The sequence below is a fragment of the Meriones unguiculatus genome, chromosome 9 (genome assembly GCF_030254825.1).
Source record: "Meriones unguiculatus strain TT.TT164.6M chromosome 9, Bangor_MerUng_6.1, whole genome shotgun sequence".
NCBI classification, from domain to species: domain Eukaryota; kingdom Metazoa; phylum Chordata; class Mammalia; order Rodentia; family Muridae; genus Meriones; species Meriones unguiculatus.
In genome coordinates, this window is record NC_083357.1 from 62421644 (window position 1) to 62440024 (window position 18381).

The 18381-nt window shown below is 37.8% G+C and overlaps 1 protein-coding gene across 3 annotated transcripts in view; it reads right to left on the reverse strand.

Annotated features, from left to right (window-relative positions):
* Fzd3 (frizzled class receptor 3) overlaps positions 1-18381 on the reverse strand; it is a 65736-nt gene that overhangs the window by 30161 nt on the left and 17194 nt on the right. For 2 of the 3 annotated variants that reach the window (XM_021654433.2, XM_021654442.2), the window contains exons 3-4: positions 16698-16894; positions 11667-12684 (exon numbers count right to left, since the gene is read on the reverse strand). In XM_021654433.2, the coding sequence (XP_021510108.1) occupies positions 11667-12684; positions 16698-16894 (1215 nt within the window). Of the gene's footprint in view, positions 1-11666; positions 12685-16697; positions 16895-18381 lie in introns of those variants that run through there. The other variant, XM_060391335.1, reaches the window with a different exon arrangement.

Here is an 18381-nt window from a genome sequence, read left to right on the forward strand (position 1 = left end):
ACTAAACAAAATGAAACAAAACAAAAAAACCTACTGTTTTTCTTCCTAAAGCAAAACACACAAAAATGTAAATTATTTTGCAAAGTTTTGTCTTTCTCAAACACAGACTAAAAAAATAATCAGGAAAGGAGAACTAGTTTGTTTTCACAGAACAAAAAACAAAACAAGGACTCTTCTTTACAAAGCACTGTCATAACCGATGACATCCTCAGCCTTGTACACAATGAAGACCATGCTCATAGATGAGACCTTTAAAACTTCCCCCCAAATTGTTCACAACTTTATGACTAAAGAAACAAACAAAAAACCCTACCAGTTGTGAGCTGCAATGTGGGTGCTAGGAACTGAACCTAGGCTCTCTGCTGAATCATTCTCCAGCCCCTTAAATGCTGTGTTTTATTTTAAGGTAGAATTAATAAAACGTGTATGGAAATCTGTTACAGTTGACTCTCTAGTCACTTCTAAACTTCAGGATCCAACATAAGATTTTTTTACTCAGAGACATTTTATCCTGGCTATGAAATGCTGGAAAAATAATCTTTGTAAGCTGGCCATGGTGGTGCACTCCTTTAATCCCAGCACTCTGGAGGCAGAGGCAGGTGGGTCTCTGTTGAGTTCAAGGCCAGCCTAGTCTCAAAGTGAGTCCAAGACAGCCAGGGCTACACGAAGAAACCCTGCCTTAAAAAAACAAAACAAAACAAAACAAAAACAAATATGTGTATCTTCGTATTTTATGTTTACAAACTACATATATATAAAATCTTTGTGAACTTAACAAACTTTGTGATTTTTGCTCTAGAAACTTTAAGCTGTTTTTACTAGATGTTTCCAGGTCTGTTTGTTGTTATTCGTGTAGTTTCTCCTGGTACATGCTAAGAAAGTGTTCATTTTCTAAGGAACAAAAGACAAGACCTCACACATAATTTTGTTTTAGTCACAGCATTATCTAAATCACAGTTATTTTCTGGGCTATGAACTCCCTCAAGACAATAGCTGTATCTTAATCACTCCCATCTCTGTAGCAACCATCAACAAGTTGGAAGAGTAGAGGTATAGTAATTTTGAATTAATGGGTTTTTTTTTTTTTTAAAGAAGGGAGAATAAGTCGTGGTTATGGGAAAGCAATTTTTTGATTCACTTAAGTTTACATATGAGAAAAATTTCAGAGACCAGGCTGTGGATGTAGCTCACTTAGTAGAGTACTTGCCTAACATGCAGGAAAGCCTGGGTTTGAACCCAAGGAACACATAAAGTAGGTGTGACAGCACACATCTGTAATATAGGGACTCGTGAGATAGTAGGATCACAAATTCAAGGTCATCATCCACCATAGTATATTTGAGGCCAGTTTGGACTACATGAGATCTTATCTCAAACAAACAAACAAACAAAAGAGCTGAAGAAATTATAAACTGGCTAATCTTTCACTTGAAAGATTGGTAGATACCTCCTTCAGAACATGAGAAAAACTATATATTTACAAGATGAATCCTTCACTCTCTGTCACAGTGCAAGAAGAGAAATTCCATTTTCCTCACAATTCTTTCCTAAGTATGGCTGGTTCCATTCAAACTGCCCAGCAAATGGAACATTCCTATTAGAAAATGAAACTAAAATCACAACAAATTAGATTTAATGTCATTCTGCTATTTTTATGTTTTCTGAATATAAACAATTCTACATAAACAACAGATGGTTTGTCTTGTGTGTCTGGAAGTGTAAATGTTTTGTTGATCTATAAAAGTTATTTTTTTAGATTCTGCAAGGCTCTGATGTGAACTTGATAGTCTCAGCTAAACTGCTTATAGTACCATGGCAACATACATTCTATGACTAAAACAAAAGCACTAGTGTCAGATTCCCTGGGACATGAGGCACTAAGTTAGATGAATCAAAGACATGAGGAAAAAAAGTGCTTTTGAAAATTAATGTTTAGAAGAAAATCTGATGATTACAGTAGAGAATACAGGAAGAATTATATACTTACCCAACAGTGAAATTACACCCTATACAACATACTCAGGTAAGAGATGAAAATCTCTTGTTTAATTAACAACTTAGAAGGTAATGTATTATTTCCTTACATGAATAAATGGTTAAAACTTGATAGGAATTCAACCCATTTGATTTGTCCCAGGATGGGTAAGTATATAATCCTATTACATTGCAGGACTGAATTCTAGGACTGTTGGGGTACATTATGTAAGGGGTGTCCATGTATATTCAAATGCTGGTTTCTGTGCCAGCACACAGCTGAGCACAGGCCTGGCTGTGGTACTGTTAAGCATCACCTGTCTCAATGTTTTGTAAACACTGTTCTCTATCACCTTCTGATTGGTTGAATAAAGAGACAGGCCTATATACAGCAAAAGCTGAAGGAAAGAATAGGCAGGACTTCTGGAGAGACAGGAACTCTGGGAAAGGAAGAGGCACCAAGGGATTCACTGACAAGACATGGGAAAGTTGGACAGATGAAGCTGGGGAGGTAAAGAACCACATGGCAGAACACAGATTAAACATAGGTTGTAAAGAGTTAGCTGGGAACAACAGTAAGCTAAGGCCTAATGCTATTATAACTATAAGTCTCTATGTCATTATTCAGATAGTGTGTCATTTTTATGTCTGCATAAAAAAGTCCGTATAGTTTTATAGGATTATCAACAACTTCTGGAGAATATAACTTTCACAAAATGCTTCAAATCTTTTAAGACACACTAAATAAATAAAAGGAATTGGTATTAAGGAAAAAAATAACAACCAGAAACCACCAAAATACCTGGGAAAATACTAACATGACACCTGCTCTGTAAGTAAATGTCACTGCTTTTACAGATGTTTTTTATTATTATACAAATTTCCCATAGAAGACAGAGCTGGCTTTCCCTGGAAAGAGAGTCTATATGGGTGCTGGGAACTGAACTCGGGTCCTCCACAAGAACAATACACTCTCTTAACCATTAAGCCATCTCTCTAACCCTTTCAGTCTTTTTCAATTGTGAAATAAGCGTTACTGAGTAAATTTAGGACTAAATATTCTTCTTAATTCTGGAGACAATATGCCACATATCCCAGCCCAGACTTGAAATCTCTATCCAGCCCAGAATGACGCTGAACTTCTGACCCTCCTGCTTTGACTTCCAGAGTGCTGGGATCACACACATGTACCACCAACAGTGGGTTTACCTGTTGTTGGGGATGAAACCTAGGGTTTGGTGCTTCCTGGACATTCTACCAAATGAGATATATCCTTGGCCCTAAATAATACTTTTTTACAATGTGACTAAATACACATAAAAAAAAAAATCTTACAAAGGAAAAAAAAAAAAAAAAAACTCTGGCTGGTACAAGTGTAGGCAGTAAAATTCCATTTTCAGGAAGAACATTCATTTCAAAATGAAATTTAAACTAACTTACATTTAGCTCATTTTATTCAAATCATAAGCTTCTATAAGCATTAAATTTACCTGGTATTTTAAACAATGTGATAAATTACTTCACAAACTGAATGTTTTAGATATTAGAGGCCAACACTATAATTTTTGTTAGAAGCCAAATAGCTTCTTTCTCACTTGCTTTGTACTGTTTGGTTATTTGGGGTCTCACCATGTAGCACAGGGCGTCCTTACACACTAATGCTTGGATTTTGGGTGTGAGCCACTCCACCTGGCTTACAATGTTAGTATTAATCAAATCCATTCAAATGCAATTTAGTCTAAGTTGCCTGAGGCAGCTACCCCACTACTGCTTCGAATACTTTAAAGCTTCCCGCTAGGAATTTTCATCAGTGCTTCCTACACGTTCCTTTAGGTGTGCTCAATATTACTTCAAAACAAGAATACATTATCACTGGAGCTCAAGGTCCCTCTAAAATGAAATTCTGAATGAAAACTAGTATCTTAATATTTGGTCGTTAAAAGTTATAAAGTAGGACAAATGTAGGATTCTGCTTACATCAGGTACTAGAATAGTCACACAAAGGAGGTAGAATGGTGGGTGCCAGAGAGTGTAGGGAGTTAAGTGTGGAGTCACTCTTAAACATATAGCCTCATTTTGAGGAAATAAAAGCATTTCTGGAAAAAAAATGCTAGGGAGGGTTACTAATCATGAATGTACTTACAACGGCACACTTAAAAACGCTTTATTAAATGGGACTAAAAGTGTAGCTCAGTGGGCGGAGCTTCTCTCCCCCTTCCATCTTCCAGCAAGCACAGATCCCTGAGTTCCATCCCTAGCATTTTATAATCATTCCTGGCTACTAGATCATTCCTGGCTACACAGTGAGTTCAAGGCAAATTTGGCCTACATAGATACTATCTTAAAAAGAAAAAAAAGTAAAAGGGTGAAGGGCTGGAGAGATGCTCAGCAGTTATGAGCACTGGCTGCTCTTCCAGAGGACCCTGGTTCAACTCCCAGCACCCACATGGCAGCTCACAACTGTCTGTAACTCCTGTTCCAGGGGATCCAACGCCCTCACACGTGCAGACACAACACCAATGAAAATAAAAATAGCTAAACATTTTAAAAGTCTTTAAAAAAGTAAAAGAGCAGTATGTATTTTTATATCCACATGTGGCCAGCCTTGTAGTCACTGAACTGTAGTTTGTATAAGTTACTTTTGCTGACCTCTTAGCTAATGTGACTAAGCAAGCCACATAACTTCAAGTGCTTTAGAATGAAGCCATACTATGTACTTTATGAGGTTACTGTGCATATCAAATGGTATCATAGGCTTTTACCCACCAGCAAGTCAGCATAACTAGTGGACTTTTAACAGTACTTCATCTTCTTGAACTAAACAGCAAGTTTAATTCAACATCCATTTACTCAAGTGAGATTAAAAACCATGAAATCACAAAAGAATTTATTAAACTGCATTCTTATTTAAAGAAGGTGATTATCTAAGAAAAATTAAATAACAAAAAAATTCAATGTATCATGCAAGTGTTCTTAACCATGAGATATGAGTGTGAAAAATGTCCCCACTGAATCTTAGAAAAGCTGGAGCAGTGTTGGAGTAATCCAGGATGGCTACTCTGGTCTCTGCTGATGAGGTTAATGGAGAATCTGGAAGCTTTTTGGCTAAGGATGGGTTTCAGGCTGGCATCTGGTGTCAAAACCTTAAATGGGCAATAGCAGGTTTTAAAACCATGAGTTGGCAAGGTGTTCATGTTCCACCAGCCTTACCCAACACTGGCAGAAAGGCTGTTCAAGAGCTACAGAAAACTCAGTGAAGACTAACAGACCCCTTAAACAAAAACAACCAACTTTCACCATGAAAAAGGTCACCGAGAAGCACAAAGTTCTGTTTCTGATGATACATATCCAGAAATACAATTCTCTAGACCAGCAGTTCTCAACCTGTAGGTCAAATGACCTTTGCACCGAGGTCACATATCAGATACCCTGCATATCAAATATTTACCTTATGATTCATAACAGCAGCAAAATTACAGTTATGAAGTAACAACAAAAATAAATTTATGGTTGGGGATCACCACAACATGAGGAACTAAATTGAAAGGTAGCAGCATTAGGAAGGTTGAGAACCACCGCTCTAGACTTCAAGTTTTGACCTGCTTGAAGAGCACCAGCTCACACACCTCCCCTTGAATGAAGTACCTCTCATTATCATAATCAAGGAGAGAGAGCTTGAGAAGGTGCAGAATCTCCTCTTCAACTATGATGATGCCCTTTCCAGCAAGGAAATCAATCTGCTGCGGCCTCTGTCCAGTGCTCTCCCCACCCTGAATGCTGTTTGTTAGGATTCGGATATAAGTTCTTACTTCTTTACCATTTGTGTATGTTGCATTAATAAAACATTTGTGAGCCAGGAAGCAGTTGCACATGACTTTAATCCCAGCACTTGGGAGGCAGAAGCACTCAGGTAAGTGAGTTCCAGGCCAGTCTGGTCTACAGAGCGAGTTCCAGAACAGCTAGGACTACAGAGAAACCCTGTCTGGAAAAAACAAAGCAAACCAAATGAAAACAACCAACCAAACAACAACAACAAAAAAACCAAAACCAAAACCAAACAGCAACAAAAATTGTGTGTGAAGGGAAAAAAGTTTTAGAAAATATTTCTACGGGAAAGAAAAAATGGTCGGATTCAACGTGAAGACAAACTTCTTTTTCTTTTTTTTTCCTTTTTGGTTTTTTCAAGACAGGGTTTTTCTGTGTGGCCTTGGCTGTCCTGGACTTGCTTTGTAGACCAGGCTGGCCTTGAACTCACAGAGATCCACCTGTTTCTGCGTCCCAGAGGGCTGGGATTACAAATATGCATCACCAACTTGCTTGAATAAAAACTTTTAATATAAGAAATTCTCATTTATTTTTTTATTATTTTACAATATCTGAAAAATTTAACATTTAGAAACATTTAAATTATTTTTTCTTTTTTAATTATTTATTATAACTTATTAACTTTGTTTTCTGGCTGTAGTCCCCTCCCTCGACTCCTCCTGGTCCCACCCTTCCTTGCTTTTCTCTCCCCCATGCCTCTCTCCCCTAGTCCATTGATATGAACTCAGTGGCTGGCTCTTTAATCACCTCCCCTTGTGGGAAAGGAGGTACAGCCTTACCAGGCCACAGAGGAAAACAAAGCAGCCAGTCCATTTGAGTCCTGATAAATTAGGGTCAGATAGAAGGGGAGGAGAACCTCCCCTATCAGTGGAATAAAAACTTAAGACAAACTAACCCAAAACCAACCCCCAAAAACCTAAACAAACAAACTCCATAAATCACAAAAGAAAAATCCGAAGATAATTTTGATGCAAATAACTGAAAATCAGCAACAAACAGTGACCCACTAGAGCAGTGAACAAAGCTAACAAATAGGCAAGTCACAAGGAGAAGCCACAAGCCCAATTGGTACATAGAAACATCATCTTATTACTAATACAGGGATGTAAACACTAAAGCTGAGGTACTTCAAAGGCTGGCAAAAACTTTCATGCCTGATACCCATAAGAGGGAAACAAATGTCTGACTATAAATTAAAATAGCCATTTGAGTTGAAGCTCTTTTTTCCTACAATGCACCAATTGCAGGTTTTGGTAAACAATTTATAGAGACCAGAAAGGGATATTACAAAGAATGTGGGTATATGGATGAAGAAGAAAAGCCATTTCTAAATAAATGGAAACAGCAATGTTGTGGACATGAATATGATGTTAACACAGCCAAAGCTCATAGAGGATGAGAATGACTCTTTTGTGGTATAGACTGTACAATGCTTTCATCTTTGTAAGAAACATCAGCTACTATGTTTAAAACTCATAACTTACAAGTGAGGGGGAAAATAACAATTGAACTTCTGTTGAATTTCTTAGCAGACTTGCTTACTAAAAGGTCTTAACACAATTCTCAGACTTGAAAGTAAAGGTGAGAGATGGCTGAATCATATCAACTGCTCCCCATATCTACATTAGCTATTATACAATTCTATGTCATTTTAGGGCTGGTGAAGAAATGTTTGTCTGTGAGGCAGTCTTTTACAACATCAAACCAGGCAAACTGTCATTCTCACTGTCTACTGTGTGCACTGACTCTGTGTTAACTCATACCCACACCTCAGCACTGCTGCTGCTATTTCTCTAAGATGGCCTTTCTTCTCCATTTCTGTATTCACATCTTTACTGCTGTCATTTACTAACTTGCAGAATATGCATTCAAAAAATTTGTAAATAGTTCTTGCTCTCAAAGAGATCACTGTCTAATAGAAAGAAAAGATACATGAACAAAAGCCCTTCAGTCTGAAATGTAAACATTTTAATAGTGTTTAGAGACCTGAAAGATCTCACTGGATGCAAAGAAGGCCTTTGACAAAATCTAACACTCCTTCATGATGAAAGTCCTGGAGAGATTAGGAATATTAGGGACATACCTCAACATACTAAACATAGTTTACAGCAAGCCCAACTTAAGGAGAAAAACTCAAAGCAATTCCACTAAAGCCAGGAACAAGACAAGGCTGCCCATTCTCTCCATGTCTATTCAATATAGTACATGAAGTTCTAGCTAGAGCAAAAAGACAACTGAAGGAGATTAGGAGAATACAAATGGGGAGGGAAGAAGTCAAAGTACTATTATTTGCAGGTGAGATAGTAGTATAAATAAGTAACCCTAAAATTTCTCCCAGGCAACTCATACAGCTGATGAGTTCCTTCAGCAAAATGGCTGGACCTAAGTTTAACTAAAAAAATCAGTAGCCCTCTTATTACAAATGACAAATGAACTGAGAAAAATATCAGGGAACAACACCTTTCATAATAGCCTCAGATAATATAAAATATCTTAGGCTAACTCTAACCAAGCCAAATGAAAAGACTTATATGCTAAAAGCTTCAAGGTATTGAAGAAAGAACTTAAAGAAGATATCAGAAGATGTAAAGATCTCCCATGCTCATGGATGGATAGGATTAACACAGTAAAAATGGCCATCCTACCAAGAGCAATGTACAAATTCAATGCAATCACTATCAATATTCCAAGACAATTCTTTACAGATCTTGAAAGGACAATTCTAACTTTCTATGGAAAAACAAAAACACAGAATAACTAAAAAAATAAAAAATAAGAACAATGTCCCTGATTTTAAATTATACTACAGAGCTATTGTAATGAAAACTTCATGGTATGGCATAAAAACACACATGATGATCATCAATGTCATTGAACTGAAGACCCAGACATAAATCCACACATCTATGGACACCTGATTTTTAATAAAGAAGCCAGAAATACACATTGAAAAAAAAAGACAGCATCTTCAACAAATGGTGCTAGTCAGACTGGATATTTGCACGTGGAAGAATGCAAATAGATACATAACTGTACAAAACTCACCTCCAAGTGGAACAAAGACTTCAACATAAAACCAGACACACTGAACCTGACTAAAGAGAAAGTGGGAAGTACACTTGAATACAATGGCACAGGAGACAACTTCCTGAACAGAACACCAATAGCTCAGACATTAAGATCAATAATTAACAAATGGTACCCCATGAAACTGAAAAGCTTCTGTAAGGCAAAGCACACAGTCAATAGGACAAAGCTGTAGTCTACAGAATGGGAAAAGAATTTTTTACCAACTCCACATACAATAGAAGACTAATATCCAAATTATAGAGAGAACCCAAAAAACTAGATAACAGCAAAACAAATAATCCAATTTTTTTAAATGATGTATAAATCTAAACAGAATTCTCAACAGAGGAATCTCAAATGGCTGAGACATACTAAGAAATGTTCAACATCTTTAGCCATCAGGGAAATGCAAATCAAAAACTACTTTGAAATTCCATTTTACACCTGCCAGAATAGCTAAAATAACAACACAAGTGACAACCCATGATGATAAGGATGTGGAGCAAGGGGTTCACTCCTCCATTGCTAGTGGGAGTGCAAACTTGTACAGCCACTTCGGAAATCAATATGGTGGTTTCTCAGAAACTTGGGAATTGATCTACCTCAAGACCCAGCTATAACACTCTTGAGTATATACCCAAAGGACTCTCCATCTTACCACAAGGATGCTTGCTCAACCATGTTCATTGTGGCTTTATTCAAAATGGCCAGAAACTGGACACAACCTAGATGTCCCTAAAGACAGATAAATGGATAAAGAAAATGTGGTATGTTTACACAATGGAGTATGTCTCAAATGTTTAAAAAGTGACATCATAAAATCTGCAGGCATATGAATGGAACTATAAAAAAAAAATCATTCTGAGTTAGGTAACCCAGAGTCAGAAAGATAAATATGATATGTATTCACACGTAAGTGGATATTAGCTGTTATGAAAACCAAGCTACAATCCGTAGACCCGGAGAGTAGATAAGTAAGAGGGGTCTTGGGGAAAGATGATGATCTCCCTGGGAGTAGGAAACAGAATAGATTTTACAAGCAGACTGGAGAAGGGATTGTCTTAATAGAGTCAAGGAAGTTTCCATTGCACTAGGTATTCACACCATCCCAAATGCCCCCAACTCCAGCTGTCTCTGAATTCTCTCCTTCTACCCATCTCCTCCTAACTCCCAGGCCCCAAGCTCAGGGAATCCCACAGAAGAGGAGGCGGAAAGATTGCAAGAGCCAGAGGGGATGGAGGAAACCAGGAGAACAAGGCCCTATAAATCAACTAAACAAGATATATATGAGCTCACAGCAACTGACGCAGCAAGCACAGGGCCTACATTATCTACACCAGGTGCTCCACATATATATTATAGCTGGTAGCTTAGTATTTTTATAGGACTCCTTAGTGTGAGAACTAGTGAGTCTTTGACTCTTGTGCCTGCTCTTGGGACTACTCCTCCTACTGGCCTGCCAAGTCCAACTTTGATTTGATAGTTTTTGCCACATTTTGTATTTTGTCATGTTTGACTGTTGTCTCTTAGAAGCCTGCTCTTTTATAATGAGAGACAGAAAGAATAGATCCGGAGGGAAGGGGAAGTGGGGAGGAACTGGGAGTAGAGGAAGAGAAACTATAACCAGAATATATTTATGAGAATAGAATCTATTTTCAATAAAAGAAGAAAAAGTTGTTGCTCTCAAAGAGTTCACTGTTTAGCAGGAAGAAAAGATACATGAACTCTGAGCCCTTTATTCTGAGCTGTAAGCACTTTAATAGTGTTAAGAAGGTCTGACAAGTGTCGTGGAGCTGTAACGTACATTTAGAGGACAGAAGAACAGATGCGGTCAGAACATTCTCCTAAGAAAACTTCTTGTGAGGGAATGAGAAAACGCTCAGCAGCTGAGGGCACTCATTACTTTTGGAAAGGATTCAGGTTTGGTTCCCAGCACCTACACATGACAGCTCACAACCACCTATAATCCTAGTTCCAGGGGATCTGACACCCTTTTCTGAACTCCACTGGCACTAGGTGTACATGCAGTGCACCTGTGTGTTATGTTAGCAAAACTTTCAGACACATAAAATTAAATAAATAAGCCCTAAAAAATAGAAAAAAGAAAACTCCTTGTAAAAAGAAGAAGATTAGGAACCATGTACAGGATGGAGTACTCTGAGCTGTTCTCAGCTATTCTAAGACTAAATACCAACTGGTCACACATTAAACATGGGCAAGTCACTCAGTATTTCAAATATTCAAACAAAACAGACATGTATGAAAATTTAAATTATATACAAAATCCAAATAAATGATCTTTAAATTTTTTCTAGATCTAAAATTCTGATTCTGTGACTCTTCTAACTCAAAGGTACACAATGAAACATTCAATATGCAAACAAGAAAAAATAAGGTCAAGAGTTTATGCAACTGATTTCTACTATTCCCATAAAACTTCAAATAATTACTAATTTGACACCAGTGAAATTTCCACAGAAGACATAACCCTTTTCTCAGAGTTGGAATAGTGTTTTCCCCTATATCCTTTACTTTCAAAGTATCAATAAATATTTTGTGGTAATAGAAATAAGTTACTTATTTAAGCTCATAGTATGTATAGGTAAATCATCTTTTAAATTGAATGTCTATACAAATACAAATATAATACTTACCAATTCTCTTTACTTTAAAACTTTAATGTACATGCTTAACTGCCATGAAGAATTAGAAAGAAAACCGCAGGTAAGATTACCTCTTCATAGTAACCGTCTTTTCACTATCACACATTATGAGAATTAATAACAAGGTTCCCTTACCTGGTATGGACACGGAATGTGATATTCTCTGCAGCGTTCCTGTATCCATGTTGTTTCCCAGATGCCGCGGTAAGCTTGCTCATAAAAGTAACATCCGATTACAACCAAGAGTGGTACAAGGTAAAGAATGCTGAAAACACCGATGCGGATCATGAACTTCACTAACTTATCTTGGTTTTCCTTTTCTAATGGGATCTCAATCCGAACTCTGTTTAGGGATATAATGCCGGCTAACAGGAGAGAAACCCCAACTACCACATACAGGCAGAGGGGAGCAAGAACGAAATATCTTAATGCATCAACATCGTACAGGCCGACAAAACACACGCCACTAATATTGTCACCTTCAATTTTATTCATCGCTAAAAGGATGATAGTCAGAGTTCCGGGGATGCCCCAGGCACTGGCATGAAACAGCAATGCTTTCTTCTCAATAGCTTCACTACCCCACTTTGGCACAGCTGCTAAAAACCATGTGATGGTAAGAATTACCCACCATACACTGCCAGCCATAGTGAAAAAATAGAGTACCATAAAAAGCATGGTACAGGCTTTGTTGTGAGATCCTTGTGTCACTGTGGAAGCCTTATACTGTGCAGGGCTGGATGCATTGCAGGCTACTCGGTCCTCAAGAAGAAACCCAATGAAGAAAATTAACGACACCATCATGTAGCAGACTGCATAAAATATAATAGGTCTTTCAGGGTAACGGAATCTTGTGACGTCAATCAGAAAGGTTAAAAAAGTGAACAGCGTGGCAGAGAGGCAGATGATTGAAATCAGGCCTATGAAATAACGAGCAAATGACAGTTCTTCTCTCCTAAAGTACATATTGGGACATGGTGGTGAACAATCTCGCACGTGCAGAAAGGAATAGCCAAGATCAGGATCAATTTTCAACTCTCGGGGACACCAAAAACCATAATCCCGCTGCACTGCAACTGGGGCTCCTTCAGTTGGATCTCCAACTAAATTCAAATCCACAAGCCGGGGGTACGGCTCATCACAATCTGGAAACCTAAAAAACAAAAGATGAGAACCATATTTATTTCCAGAGAAATCTGCTGCCACTTAACAATTTCAATTTCTAAATTTAGTCCCTATCATCTATTCCTGTCACTTGGGATAAATAGAAATAAAGAGAGTGGCATGTTCTGGTGGGCTTCAAGCAGATTTTAAACGACAAAGTAGTAAAGCTAAATTTGTTTTACCTTAAAAATCAGTAATCCACTAAAACTCAAGCCAGCCATCAACAATAAACAACATATATATGAAATATGTATATAGTACAATATCTGTAGTTTCCAAATGTGAAATGTGTGTGTACGTGTGTGTGTGCAATTATATTGTACCAAAAGAATATCAGCTAAAAGTTCAAACCTAAGATTTGAAAATCTTCCTTAAATGCCCAAGGTGCTGTGAGCTAGACCAGTAATAAACAACCTCACAAATGACTTTTAAATTTCATGCAGTCTTTAATTATCTTGGGGGAGCAATGCTGGGTTTAGAACCTAGGCTTTTATGAATGCCAAGCAAGCGCTCTACCACTTAAGCGATGCCCTAGGCCAGTCTCTGCTTATACTACTGAGTAACTAAAGGGCATATAAGGTCTTTAAATTCACCTAGCTTTTTTTTTTTTTTTTTACCATCTGACAACTTCTCTCCAACATACTGTAGCCTTTAATTTAGTTATTTCTAAACACAGCTGTGCATAAAATTAAGATTTTTTTTTAAAGAAAATCCTGTGTACCTTCACCACAAAACTAATTTCAGAAAGCTAAAAAACGTCCCCCGTAGGAATGCTTTCACTATATTACATAGATTTTGATGTGTTGTGTTTTCACTTTCATTTGACTCCAGGCATCTTGATTTTGCCAATGACCTATTCATCATTCTATATGGGTTGTTTAATCTACATAAGTCTATGTATTTTGTAGTTTCTCAGAGTGTTGATTTCTAGCTTTATTCCATTACAATCAGATGGAATACAAGAAATTATTTCAATTTTGCTGAGACTTGCTTAGTGAGACTCCAGGGAAAGTGAAGAAAGCAAGAACTGAACTCTGTGAAGAACTGTAACACAATGGACACCCAGGAAAGTGATCCAAGAAGAGAACAACTTGTTCTGACACAACAGCTCAGATATGATATTCCAAAGTTTAAAAAGGAGGGCAGGCTGAAGTGGCAGGAAATCAAATGAGACACAAGTTTAAATAAATGCCAGAATCTTATCTTAAATTTCTCTCAAATATCTCAACTTTAACATGCCTAAAATTTCTTTTATTTTCTTAGTTCTCTGCAAATTATCTTTGTTTAGCTTTCATTAATCAATCCCTATATCCAGTTATTTATGAACTATGCTGCTTTCCTCTCACTGCTTTCAGATCTGTCCCATTCTCACTACCTCGTTTGGTTCTATTTTTACTTATTTTTAACATGTATTAACTATGCTCCAACTGCTCTCTCTGTAAGCATTTTTGCTCAACCTGAATCTGTCTTCCCCATTGCTCTCTGCTACCTCTTAGATTGCTTAGGCTGAGTTAAATGAATATACTCTTTGACAGGCATAAATTAAACAAATACTGAGTGTTTTCAGTGTGCCAGACTCTTCTAGATGATGAAGGCAAGCAAAGAACAGAACAAAGTCCCTGTTCTTATGGAGCTAAAATTCTATCAGCAAAGTTGCTGAGGGGAACAAGGGAACATTTCTTTACCAGGACAACTTGCTACAAATAACAAAAAGAAGAGCTATAGTTTGGAAAAAAAACTAACAGTTGGGGAAGAAACTGATGATATCCATGAAGTTGAGGTGTTGGTATAATGTTCTTTTAAAATGTATATGCCTTACCCTTGTTAATTCAAATGCTGATTTCCCCACCCCCAACTCTCTGGTTTCAATCTGGATATTGCATTGTGATACTCACTATAAGCATCCTGTCTCAACCTTGTGTAAACAGGACACAAATAAAGCAACTAGATACAACGTTGTGCAATGGGAGGAGCCAGAGGACAGGAAAGAGGGGAGGAGCTAAAGAACAGGAAGGGGCGAGAAGGAGGAGAAGCGCAAGGAGAGGAGAGCATGAGGAGAGCAGAGCAGGAGAAGAGAGCTTGGAGGACTTGGAGCATGAACCAGACCTAAGATTTCACAAAAAGCAAGTATAATGTGGGAAATCTAAATGTTAGGAAACTGAGGGCTTGGAGATTTAGGAGGCAGTAAATATCGCCCAGCATTGTGTTCTAGGTTAACTAAAAACCCAGTCTCTGTGTGGTGATTTGGTTATACAGCTGTTTAAGATTAGCAGCAAGCTTTACAAGAAGATAAAACAATAGTAAATATTAATAACTTCCTACAACATTGAGGAATGACTCCTATGGTCTGAATGCCCCCAAATCTCATGGATTGAAACTTTATTCTCACTGTGGAGGTACTAATTACAAAGGCAAAGCCCTCATGGACTGGCCTTCAGGGAGTTTGCCCTCTTGCTGCTTTCTAGCCCATCTGCCATGTGCCTCTACAGACTACTGCCAAATCAGTCAAAATTACTTTAAAGAAGAAATGAACAGTTTCTAATGAAAACTGTTCTAATGAAAAATTAGGATGCTGTGGAGCATCCTAAATGATTATCAATAGGAGATGGCTAAATAACTATAGGATAGTAACACAATTAACTATCAAATATTAACTTTTAAATCAATAAATACAAAAATTGAACCAAACTGACACAAAAACACACACACACGGGGAAAACATTTTGCTTATGGAACATGCATATATACATATATATGCAAATGTAAATTTCTATTATACATATTATTATAAAACCAAGCATAGAAGTAATGAAGTTAATTTACCATTAAGTTTACTTTATACTGGGAAGAGAAGGGAATGTGAGAAAGTCAAGGACCAGTAAAACATTGAATTGTAATACAGAGCCCTCCAACCCTACCCCACCTCACCCCATGCAGGGTTCTCACTGTGTAGCCCAGGCTGGCTTCAAACAATCCTCCCGCCTCAGCTTCCCAAATGCTGGGGTTATAAGCATATGCCACCAAGCTCAGCTTGCATCTACAGTTTTCTCTCTCTCTCTTTGGTTTTTTGAGACAATTTCTCTGTGTAGCCTTGGCTATTCTGACTCGCTTTGTAGGCCAGGCTGGCCTCCAATTCACAGAGATCTGCCTGCTTCTGCCTCCCCAAGTATTGGGATTACATGTGTGTACCCCCATGTACACACATGGCTCTGTTTTCTTTCTTTCTTTTTTTTTGTTGTTAATTCTTCAAGACAGGGTTTTTTTGTGTAGTCTTCCTTTGGCTGTCCTAGATTTCAGTTTTATTTCTTAAAAGAAGATTACATTACAAAATGTTGAGACAAGAAAAAGGCAGATCATTGTAAGTACATAAGATTCCCTTATTATTCTTTTTCAAATATTTCAGAAAATAAAAAGGTATATTACATAACATTCTATTTTATTACTATTAACAATGCTCACTCCTACAAAACTACAGGTGTGTCTGCTAAACAAATCCTTAAATCTTCTGTAACAGGCCCCAGTCTATGTGTTAGATGAGATGTGAAAGGCAGCCAACATTTTCTCAACTGGGTGTTAATATGTGATTGAAAAAAGTGAAAAGACAAAGTCAACACAGCAGCCTTAGACATCAGCACATGTATACCAGATGCATTTACGCTTCTATAATGAAGTCATGAGTAATTACTTTCTTCTCTATATTTTCTAACTTTTCATGAATAGCATTACTTCTAAAAACAAAAGTGTTTTAAAGGTAGGAAAAAAAAACAAAAAACAAAACCAAAACTCCAAATGTCCTGTTTATATAATTCTAAATTCTTTTAAATTTCTTCATAAACATTTTTCCTATATTTTCATTTAATTCTTCCCAATTTCTACAAAAAATGATAATGAAACAGTGCTCAACATTTTTATACACACCCATACATTTAGAAAAATAAACAACCCTGCTTTTTAAAATAGATTAAAGAGAAGATACACATCAGCATTAAAAACGACCCATACCTACTGCATTCCATATCTTCAGGCCAAGGGACACCAAACATCTCCATGAGCTTTGAACACTCGCTATACGCACGCTGACACAGCCTACGACAGGGAAGTGTGACACGCCCATATTCCATACAAATAGGAGCATAGAGTGCACAAAGAAACGGCCGAAAATCCCGAGAACAATCCAGGTTCACCATAGGATGGAATGGCTAGGAAAAAGTTAAAAGTTGAATTAGATACAGAGCTTTAGACAAGTTAAGTGTTTGTTAATAACTCATTTCTTTTTTATCTTTTTAAAACTTTGAGGCTATTAATATTTCTATGATTTTTAAAAATGTTTCCTGAACTGTCTCAAGAGTCTCATTTGGCTAAATCCAAGAACTACAATAGAACTGATAAATCCCTGTACATTTTTAAGTGTTACAGGTGATGTTAACGAAGAAGCAGGCTGGGAATTACAATACAACTCATTTAATGTAATAATAATACAACTCATTTAATGTTGGAAAAGAAACTATACAAGATATGCACTAAAGCTGAATGCTACAGTTTTATTATTTGGTGGTGGGACTGTAAGGGTTTTTTCTTTTATATATTTCAATTTCAGCATTTTCTTCAATTATCACCTATCAAGAAGAAAAAAATTAGCATCAGCAAGGAATTCTGGGGGAAGACAGGTAGTTACACTGTAAAGGGTAGGGGTGGGAAAGGCCTCTGGATAGTGGCACACCAAAGTTGCACACAGTAAAAGGTTCTGGTAGAGAAAAGTTCTCTCACCTTTGGCTGATTGAGTCCTTACTTAATTCTTATTTGTTTATTTACTGAATGTGTGTTGGTGTTCTGTCCATATGTCTGTGTGAGGGCGTCAGATCCCCTGGAACTGGAGTTACAGACAGCTGTGAGCTGCCATGTGGGTGCTGGGAATTGAACACTGATCCTCTGGAAGAGCAGCCAGTGCTCTTAACCACAGACTTCCCAGGAGACAGCTCATTTAACCGGGAGGAACAAAGACTACTTAAACCTTTGGTGGATGGGCAGGGGCTTTCAGGGTAAATGTATGTTATTGGTCATGGCCAGGGTGCTGAGGATGCCTCATTCGCATGAGGAGGAATTCCAGGTGCTACTGGACATGACCTTATAAGGAGAGAGGATGTTTAACTTGTCTACCAGGCTACATGACCTCCTGGTGTGGGTTAAAGTTTGGGGTGCATGGCAAAGTGCACCTGGACATGCAGGCTTGGGACACGGGGGTAATGGTTCTATTCCTGCCCATCTCAGAATAAGATTTCCAGGGTTTGGACATGCTTCAACCCTATTCTTCTGGCTGGCTCTCCCAAGTCCCACAGCTCTAATCCCAGTCTCACAGTTCCCTGGCCCCACTGCCGTGCAAGTCTGACAACCTGACCTGGATACCCAGATGAACATAAAGTTAGGTACTGTGACATACCATCATAATCCCAGAATTCCTACAGAGAAATAAAGAGAGACCAGAGAACCATCAGGAAGCTCAAAAGCCAGCCAGCCTGGAGTACATAGCACTGAGAAACAGATCAACAAGAGCCCTATCTCACCATGGTGGAAGGCAAGAACTGATTCTTGAAAGTTGTCCTCTGACCTCCACACCTATGTTATGGCACATATGTACCTGCATACACAGACATATTAGAAACTGGTGAAAAGTAACAAGGTCTAAATA